Genomic DNA, 9,874 nt, shown 5'->3' with positions numbered 1-9,874 from the left:
GAAACTGCCACAACGAGGATGGCGGATTTGCAAAACGGTGTTGTAGTGATATGCCATCTAGCACCTGGTAGCCGTTTTAATTCAAATGTTTTAGTGGTTGAAAATCTACATACACACCACAAAAATAACCTTGATGCTGGGTATCAAATTATAATTCAATTATAGAATTTTCATTTACTAAAATAATATTGCTTTTTAAAAGTGGTTTTTGCTGTAGCGAATCAAAGAACGGTTGCGCGGTAAGGCTTTTGGCATTAGAAGATGGGACATATTTTATGACCACTGGCCATGATGGGCACGATAACAAAGAAGATCATTTGAAGTATTGTACCGTGGAACAACGAATGTTGGAGAGGGCACGTGACACACGACAAAGAAGTCGGATGATTTTTGAAGAAATTCGCGACATGTGAGGCATACCGCATTATGTATAGCAATTTAAATTCAAACTTATGGTTTCTTATTAATACTCAAGGAATCCTGGAGTTCCAAAAGCGTATGATGCCAACCTCGAACGTGCAGTGGAGCGTTCAAGACGATCAGCGCAACTTCCAGTGCCACGAACGATAGATGAAGCACAGGCTTCCTTAATAGCTAGCGAGCTATACAAGTACGTAGTTCTCTAGATTTTTTACATGATATTAAGCCAAACTTACATTTACCTCAGCTAACGTTTGCCGCATCTTACTCATTTGGGAGTTCCAATCACCATATTCATGAATTTTTATAATTTTTAATCAAAACGTTCGTTGCTTCCATCAGCTAAAATGTAATGTAGGGTCTATTATTAAACTTGCTTGTATTTTAGTAAAACAGCAGATGGAACTTCAAACTTCTATCATGGACGAGTTTCAACTCCATCCGGCACTGCTCTCGTGTTTATCAGTTTCGTCATGCTACCGCTGCTTCGAACGTCAGAAGAAATAGCATGCGACGGAACGTTTGCCACTTTGCCGTTACTGTTTTCGCAGTTATTCATGTTGCACGTTTCGGCATATAGGGCTGTTCGACATCTTTTTTAAGATTTGTTGAAATCGTGAGACGCAGCAACTCATGTATTTTTTCGTCTGCTACGAGTGAGTTCTGTGAAATATAAAAAAGTTAGTATTCAGATTTAAACATTCACCAAATTTTAAATTATCTGATTGAAAGGTATTCTGCGTAATGAATACTAAAAAAGGTTCTGTGAGTAGAATGTGCAAAGTGTTAAATTGTCGTAACCTGAAAAGTGCAAGTGTAAAACTGTATAGTTTACCAAAGGAGGGTGTAAGGCGAGACTTGTGGTTGGAGAGAATGAATTTAAATTACATCATGTGTGTTCGGATCACTTTCTTACAGGTATTTATAGGTTAATACTAACAATTATTGATTATTATCAGACAATTTGTGACATGCTTACAGGAAAGCCGAGTGGAGAATTCCACAAAAAAACATGTTAATTGGGCACCCTCTATAAATTTGGGATCAAATAAGATGAAACAATTTCTAGGTATTGCATTATTCATTTCATGTGTATAAAAACATTCATATATGTTGTTTTAATGAATAAACTATTTTGTAATTACAGTTGGTGATCAGCAAGTACGTAACACTTGACAAGTTGTTGCTTTTGACAAGGCTGATACACCTCCATTGATGGATGTAGAAACTGCAACTGAAGATACCTCAAACAATTTAGATGAAGAAGTGGCATTAATTGAAGATACATTTGTAAGTGATTCTCATCCAATCCAATCCTTGAATGATGTAAAAACAAGTACGGAAACTTTTAAAATAACTTCAACTGCCGATGACAAAATATCATCTCGGTTGAAACCACCTTTGATGCATTGCGTAAGTAATGTTTTAAAATGTTTTTTTCTAATTATTGAAAGTAATTTTTTTGTTCATTACTTATAATTTTCAGATGCATTAAATAATTCCAGTCAACCCATCAGGGACGTCGAATTTACTTCTGGTGATTCATCACTAACAACTTCAGTTGATCAAGTAACAGAATTAATGTTGCAACTTAATGTTTTAAAAGAAAAACTATTTCTTACTGAAGAAAAAACTCCTGTACGCTAATGAAAGGATCTCTGAGCTTCAGGGAAATTTAATTACGTCCCGTGACAGAATAGCAATTCTAGAAAAAGCTGTTGAACAGCGACCAACAGTATCAGAGATAATTAAAAAGGAAGATAATGCTACATCATTTTGTACAGGAATAGATTCTTATGAGAAACTGTGGATGATGTTTAACTGGCTATCACAATTTGTGCCAAAAGAAGATACCATGATAATGATAATGATGATGATGAATATATATAAACCAAATAATATACCTTTGCCTTCATCAACACTACCCGTGATGGGAGAGCAATGGCCATGAACTCTTGAACCCAACCATCTTTTACAGCCTTTTTGGATTCAGAAGACAGCCCCTTGTATGCGCCAAGGGCTTCCAGATGATTTTGATAGCTTTTTGTTTCAACAAGATATATGAAGATATCTGAGGAACCAATTTTTGGAACAATTGGACAACAGTCTAAACCGTGTTTCCACAGAGAATTAGGAATACAATATGGACAATCACTGTTAAACATTTGTAATTTTTCCATATAACGTGTTTTGGCCTCAATACTAAGTCCACTGGCATAATTAGACAGTGACATAGTTAAACACTAACACTATAACGAACTAATATATAAAGAAAACACATCAGAACTTCAAAACAACCCCCTTTTCTATCACAGTTCTTTTTTAAATTAATATTTCGCAGAACTACACAAGTCACTCGTAGCAGACGAAAAAATACATGAGTTGCTGCGTTTCACGATTTCAACAAATCTTAAAAAAGATATCGAACAGCCCTATAGATGTATGTATGTATATCTTTGAAATTATTAAAATACCAGGATTATTTACCTTTTTTTTTACAGATGTTTCCACTGGCTTATGCTGTCATGTCTGAAAAGACCAAATCACTATACCAGTTTGTTCTGGATCGTATTCTTCTAAGAACTGGGCCCGGAGAAGGTGTCGGAATTATCCGAATGGTATCCGACTACGAATTTGCTATTCTTAATGCAATGGAACATGCATTTCCAGGTGGCCATTCTCGTGGGTGCTGGTTTATTTTAGACAAGTAAGTTGTCATTGTTGTATTTCGAAAAATTTATAGAGTTTTATATTTTCGTAATAAATATTTGTTTCAGGCAATTTTCCGAAAAGTTTGCACAGAAGGATTACGGCAGTCTTATATGCACCGGCCAAATGTCAAGAAAATTGTAAAAATGCTTGTTGCATTCGCTTTCTTACCTTCCGCACAAGCTATGGTTCTGCAATTTCTTCCTTATAGCTTTCGATTCTTTTAATTATATGAAAATTTTGATATATATATTATTTTGATATAAATATTGATGATATCTTCCAATCATCAGCGGTCTTACTGCAAGATGAAACCCCTGATGTCAGGGCTAATATGCAAATCATTTATGAATACATTGGAAGTTATTGGTTTCAGATAGTCACTCCAGAAAGTCCACATCGTTTTAGCGTCAATGGGCAGCCCAGGCGTACGACGAATGAGGTAGAATCTTTCCACCGATGGTTCAACAGGCGATGTGGAAAATATTACCTCATTTCTTTTAGAGTTTCTTTCTGAGTTTCTGGACCTTTATCGGTAATTTTTTATTATAAGATAATTTATTATGGCTTTGTAATTGCACGTTAATACTTTTTTTTTGTTTTTTCCCTGATTTCTTAATATTTTATTCAACAATTTTAATCAACCTTCTACTTTTTATGCATAACATCTTTTTTCCTACTGTGGTAAAACTGTTATATTTCTTTCCAAGAGTACTTGCAAAAAGTAGAAGCAGGTGCCGTAAAGGACTACAACCTCGCCCGATCAGGACGGCTAATTCGAAGAGAACATTCCAGGAAACAAACAGAAAAGGATGCACGTATTAGGACTTTTTGCCAATCTTTGGACAACCGAGAAATAACAGTTTGCCAGTTTCTTGAAATGTGTTCCGGAGTTTTCGAACCTCTGAATAATCCTGCACCATTAGGTGGCCTATTAGCTGATCCCTTTGACTCGGACTATGTACACTCTGTTTCCGATGAGTCTTTGGTTAGTATTAACAGACAATCATTTATTTTCGATATAATAATAATACTGTTTCTTTATCAGGAAGAAGACCAACAAGGCGCTGATGTTGGACCTGACGTCAATCGAAGAGCTGCTCGTGTCCGTCGACCTCGTGGTGTTCGATTGTTAAAAATTTCATAATCGGGCCACCCTATTTGCCGATATCGGGAACTTATCGCCGTCATATCGATATTCAATCGGCTATCGTTTGGAAGTGAAATATTAATAAAAAAGAACAACTTAAAATTTGAATGCAAAATATAAATGTATTGTTGAGTACAAATCTTCCAAAATATTTTTTGGGTTAAACTAGGTCAAATCTACCACATTTGGTGTATTAAAGGCATAATTACGAACTCAGAGTTAACATTTATCACCATACATTTTTGAACTTTTGAAATTTCGACTTTTCCCAGCTCGAAATGACAGAGCTCTTAGAGCTGGCCTTATAAACACCAACCAGAGACGATTCAATGGGCTCCGTGTAATAACTTCCAGTGTCAATGAACTGCTTCCCATAAACCAATGAATCTGTTAAGGAAAATACTTGAATAAATAGCCCGTTATCTAAACGACAATAAGAATTGGCCTTTGAATTTGGTCTTATGCTTTTCCGCGAAAATCCCATTTTTGTTCTATTATTAAAAGGTTCTACTCCTAGTGCCGTATATTTAGATAATCTTCTAGATAGTTGTGCTAGAGGATTGTGTCCACTCCGAATCAGGTTTTTTGTGCTGCCCAAAAAAGATTCAAAAGAATAAGCACTAAATGAATCCAAATTACCATGGACTAAGCATTCGTTGGCTAAATGAGAAAGAGAATGAACGTTATAAACCCAGTGATGAGACCCATACAATCTCCCAAATTGATCGACAAAGTATTTTAAAAAATTATCAGCTCACTTGACTACTAGCTATTCGCACTTGGCGAATAGCTACATGTAAGTACAGAAAGTGTTGATATTTTTCCTGATTTAGAACCTGTCGTAAAACAATAGGGCCAATATATAAAAGAAATGATCGATACTCTACTGCTTTCCAGCGGCATAGTCGGTCATGTTTCTCCGTTTCCTGTGAAACTCTTTTGGATATCGCGGAACAAGCGCGTCAAGCAACCTATTTACAAGTTGTCGAACACGCTTCTTTAATCGGTGAATGCTTTTGGTGCGTTTATATGCAAAAAACAAAATTTTTAAATAACGCTTTACCACACCGAGATACACCAAATGCATGGGATCTAGAGGAAAACCAAAAATCATGTCAAAATCTTCTATCTCTGCTATCGGTGAGAGATACTTGTGATGAGTTTCGTCCTCCATATTTCGGAATGATTCGTCAGTTCGAAGCATTCCCGGTGGTACTAAGGCTCTTTGAAACGTCGTTCGATCAACATTCCGAAATCCAGGCTGAGAGCATCGTTCACACCCTTGGAGATGGCCATGCCCAACACAACCTTTCACAAAACTTCTAGCAGGGGCGTCGCAAATTATTGCTTTTAATTCTACATTTAAGTTTTCCCCGTTTGTGTTAACAATTCCGCCTCTAAGAATTTTTTTAAAGTCTGAAACATATGAGTTAAGAAAAGTTCTGGCGCTACTTGGTTTTGAGAGACCAAAAAAAACAGTAACGGCGAAAGGTGTATCATCAACGGCATTGACGACGCGGCAAGCTATGACCCAAAATGATTTTTTTGTACTATTGTGCAATGGTATCCCATCTATGTTGAAATGCAATTCAAGAACAGACCTCCCCCCAATTTTCGAGTAACCTTTTTGAATTCGATTAATGATTCCTTTTCTAAATCAAAATGGCAAAGGTTTTTGTTAATCAGTGGAGCTTTTCTAATAGTTTTCAAGTGCGCTCTAGCAGTTTTTGGGACTCGCATGCCATGTTTTCTGAGGACTCGGTTAATTTTATTTATCGTAGAGTGTGGCACCTTACACTGCGCATAGATTTGGGCTAGCTCATCTTTCAAAGTACAAGTATCCTCCCCTTCTGAATCATTATAGTTACTATTACCATCCCCATCTAACCCCTGATTATCTTGATCGAAATTTCCTTGATTACCCTGATTTAAAAATGGATCATCAACAGTACGAGTGAAATTGTTAGAAACATCAAATGATCCGTCTTCGGCGCCATCCACTTCGCCCACTTCACCATCATCAACACTACCAGCCTCAGAATTTACACCCTCGTCAATACTACTGCCCGCAACTTCACCGTCGTCAATACGGTTTGACAAATCGCCGCCATCATCGATATGGTGGGCCAGCAATTCGCCGTCGTCACTATCACCTGTAGCTAAAGCTAATTGAATGTCAGGCTCCGAAACGTCAGCCGCTTCTACTTCCTGTTGAATTAATTGTTTCTTAAACTTATTAATACTGCGGTAAAATAAATGACGACTACGTCCATTTACCGGCCGAGAGGCAGCAGTTGCCATACTGAAATAGAAAAAAAAATGGCTTAATTATTAATTTAAAAAACTAAAATAATTAAAAAGAAGCAGAAAGAAAGAAATCGACAAATTGACTATGTCTTTCACAACACACTAAAAACACCATGAACATAAACATAATGGCAAAATATTTTAAAATTTTACAACAGGTTGGACAATTCTTGAAAAATATGACTCCAGTCGAATAACTCAGCCACTCACACAACAACCCACATATCACACAACCCCTTGTCACACAATATCACTAGTCACACACAATACACTTGTCAAAGCTTGCAGAAATCGAGTCGATCGTAGAGAAATAGGTTTGAATGCCTTGACACTCCAGACACTTGCTCAGCAATGGCTTCCCCCTGCGTCACAAGCATGGTACAGTGTTGCTGAATTTGACAATCTCCTATTTTCACTAAATATATACAATAAATGGCATTTTCTGGTCCATATAATTAGGATAACACATTTTTCAATTATTTCATAATAGCTAGTAATTTATATTATGAAAGGAATTTGATTTTGTAATTTATCATGTGTTTCAGAAACCTGGAAACCAACAGCGTGGGCCTCAGACGCAGCCCGCCATTGCCATTGTTGTGGGCGTCTGCCCGTTCCCTAATCGTAAGTTATAAAAGGCTTGCCATGATGTGCTGTGACGTAACTAGTATTAATTGGCTCATCTTTTCGAAAATAATGGATCCGCCTATGCCGGTAATGTAACTTTCACCTTTTGCAATTTATCTTTCAAGTCTTCAAAATGTGTAACTAATGTTTGCAACCGTTAGATCATGAGGCCAAAAAGGACTATTAAGAAAAAATTGAACTTCATGTTTTCGAATTCGGCATTATACGGTTATCATAAAAATTGTTGTAAAGTCGATGTTGTTTAATGTTATTTAATGTTGCATAGGTAAAAGGAGAGGTTCAGTTGCTGCTGCGACTAAAAAGGTCATCAAAGCAGCTGGTAAGAACAACTCAACAACATCGGTGCCAGGTTTCATTCCACAAATTCCAAAACCAGTTCATGCATTGTCTCAATTAATCCAAGGTGAAACCGCTCTTGTGTATAGCTTCATGTTTATCGTTGTCAATATTCATAATATTTCCAGGTAGGGCATTAACAGTGAGAGCGGAGAATGGATTGGGGCCAACCACCAACAACAGAGAGAAAACCTCATCAACAAGAGTACCAGTTTCCGTTCCACAAATTCAAGGACCAGCTCATGCAGCATCATTGTCTCAATTAATCCAAGGTGATATTTCTGTAAATATCCTCATGAACATTATTGTCAGTATTGATAATATTTTCAAGTGCTGCTTTAACAGTCAGACCGGGGAATGAAAAAGAAAATGGATTGGGGCCATCCACCAACAACACAAGGAGAACCTCATCAACATCATTACCAGTTTCTGATCAAAGAAGGACTATCCTTTCAGAAGCCGGACTAAATCGTATAGGGGCAAGAACCAAACATACGACTGAACGTTTTAATGGTATTTTAATTCAATCAGACCCCCCAAGTAGCTAAGTTCGTTGAGAATAAATTGGATTATTCGGTAGGCGCTGATTTAATGCCCAACGGTGGTGTCGACAACTCACACAACCCACTTCATTCTGAATTAGGTTACATAATCAAAGTAACTACCTTTCTTAGATAATTATCAATTTTGTTTCTTAGGTGATGCTTCCTTAACCTTTTAATCGGCTGCATTTCTTAGTTCTACTCCGTTAAGAGACAGACTTAGCACACCACCTCGCACAGCAGCACCAATTACCGGAAATCTCGGTAGGCAGCCATGAATTGGCGTGTAATCACCGTATCAGTTTTAACTTCTTTTATTTATCATTAAGGTCAATTACTGCAGGAAATTATTAACTTCATGGCTGAGTCTAACGCTAAACAAGAGCGTTTGATGAGCATTGTTACGACGCTTGCCACACAGAAAACAACACAGGCAGTACCACAGGTTGAGGCCGATGATATGATAGATTCCTTGGAGCTTCCATTCAACGATTTTGAGGAATTTCTATCTTTTGACGAGAAACTTAAAAACAGTTCTGGGTTTCGTAAGAAATTTGTAAGTTTAAGTACATAAAATTCAAATTCTATTAAGAGTTAACGTTTATTTGACGCAACAGGTTAATTACTTAGCCTGCATGGGGGGAGGCTCGTTGAAAGAGAGCTGTAAGTTCATTTTATTCCACACCATAGACAAATACGTTTCCCTACGTTACTCGCGTCGAGGAATGGGAAGACTAAAAAAGCTGCCTTTTGAAAAGACGCAATTTTATAAATGTTTGAAACGTAAGTCTTCTTCTTTATATACTGGCTTTATTTTGTTGAGTGAACTTCATCTGCTTTTAACATTATTAGGTGCATTGGGGAAAAGACATCCAGATAAAAACGAGTTCCAGTTCAAGCCCATGCAAGAAGCGATCACCAATTTCCTTAAAGACGCAAAAGACCGTAAAGGAGGTCGACAAATGCGTAATCGAAACAAGAAAAACGTGGCTGAAAATTCCTCGTCGTCTTCGTCATCGTTTTCAAGCGAAGATGATGACTAAATCGTTTATATGTTCAGTCGTTTATATGTTCAGTGTTAACGAGGAGAGTGAAATATTTCCTATCATAGAAATCTTTTTCTCTCCTCGTCGTTAATAAGGATTGTTTTGTGTTTTTTTTTATTAGTCATGGCTGAAGAAGTCGAAAACTTTTTTTCTCATTTATCTTCATTGAATTTTGTGCAGTTTACTGTTCTACCGATTAATAAAGAATCGTTTTGACACAATTTCTCGTCTTTTTTGTGATTCGTCATTTTATTGGTTTATATGTTATAGGTTTATAGTTATATTATATCATATTTTATTTTAAAAGCATTTTATACTGTTTGCCCGATATCGAGAACCATCGTTCGTCCGATGTCGGCTCACCGGTTTTCAATGAAATTTGCCCGACGGTTTTAAGGGCGTGGCTCCGACATAGGGCCGACAGGTGGCATTGGCTTGTTACCCGATATCGCCGATATCGACATTTCGTATCGGCCCACTATCGGCCCGAGTGGGCTGTGTTACTTGGGCTACGATTCAAAAGGATTGTTGCATTCAGCTATATAAGTATATTGGTTATTACCTGTTGGTCAAGTGGACCCGTTGAAGTGCCATTAGCCCAGCATGGGTTACAATTTTTGTGTTGTTTAATCCAAATAATTCCCAAAACCACCTTTAGGTGGCTGTATGGAAGCCCCAATTTGATCTTCAACAAATGAATGAATATAACATTTGGA

General features: G+C 37.1%; 2 protein-coding genes across 6 annotated transcripts; both read left to right on the top strand.

Moving 5' to 3' along the window:
• The first annotated feature begins 244 nt into the window (after positions 1–244).
• LOC123470557 lies at positions 245–4,368 on the top strand. The gene is made up of 8 exons (XM_045170909.1): positions 245–409; positions 476–610; positions 809–1,004; positions 2,922–2,974; positions 3,164–3,333; positions 3,405–3,607; positions 3,839–4,117; positions 4,178–4,368. Exons 1-8 carry the CDS (start codon positions 276–278, stop codon positions 4,274–4,276), a joined length of 1,269 nt encoding a protein of 422 aa, XP_045026844.1. The 5' UTR covers positions 245–275; the 3' UTR covers positions 4,277–4,368.
• Positions 4,369–7,178: 2,810 nt separating this feature from the next.
• LOC116919878 lies at positions 7,179–9,365 on the top strand. 5 transcript variants are annotated; one of them, XM_032925936.2, is made up of 10 exons: positions 7,179–7,300; positions 7,375–7,441; positions 7,500–7,637; positions 7,699–7,842; positions 7,916–8,083; positions 8,151–8,213; positions 8,269–8,376; positions 8,456–8,668; positions 8,730–8,895; positions 8,965–9,365. In XM_032925936.2, exons 1-7 carry the CDS (start codon positions 7,232–7,234, stop codon positions 8,289–8,291), a joined length of 672 nt encoding a protein of 223 aa, XP_032781827.1. In that variant the 5' UTR covers positions 7,179–7,231; the 3' UTR covers positions 8,292–8,376; positions 8,456–8,668; positions 8,730–8,895; positions 8,965–9,365. The 5 variants fall into 5 exon arrangements, 3 of the variants coding, with proteins under 3 accessions (XP_032781827.1, XP_032781826.1, XP_032781825.1); XM_032925935.2 differs by having other exon boundaries at positions 8,442–8,668; positions 8,803–8,895; XM_032925934.2 differs by having other exon boundaries at positions 8,442–8,668.
• The last annotated feature ends 509 nt before the right edge of the window (positions 9,366–9,874 follow it).

This window comes from Daphnia magna, linkage group LG3 (assembly GCF_020631705.1).
Source record: "Daphnia magna isolate NIES linkage group LG3, ASM2063170v1.1, whole genome shotgun sequence".
In the NCBI taxonomy this organism is placed as follows: Eukaryota; Metazoa; Arthropoda; class Branchiopoda; order Diplostraca; family Daphniidae; genus Daphnia; species Daphnia magna.
Note: the sequence above shows the minus strand (reverse complement) of the source record. Positions and strands in the feature narration are given on the sequence as shown.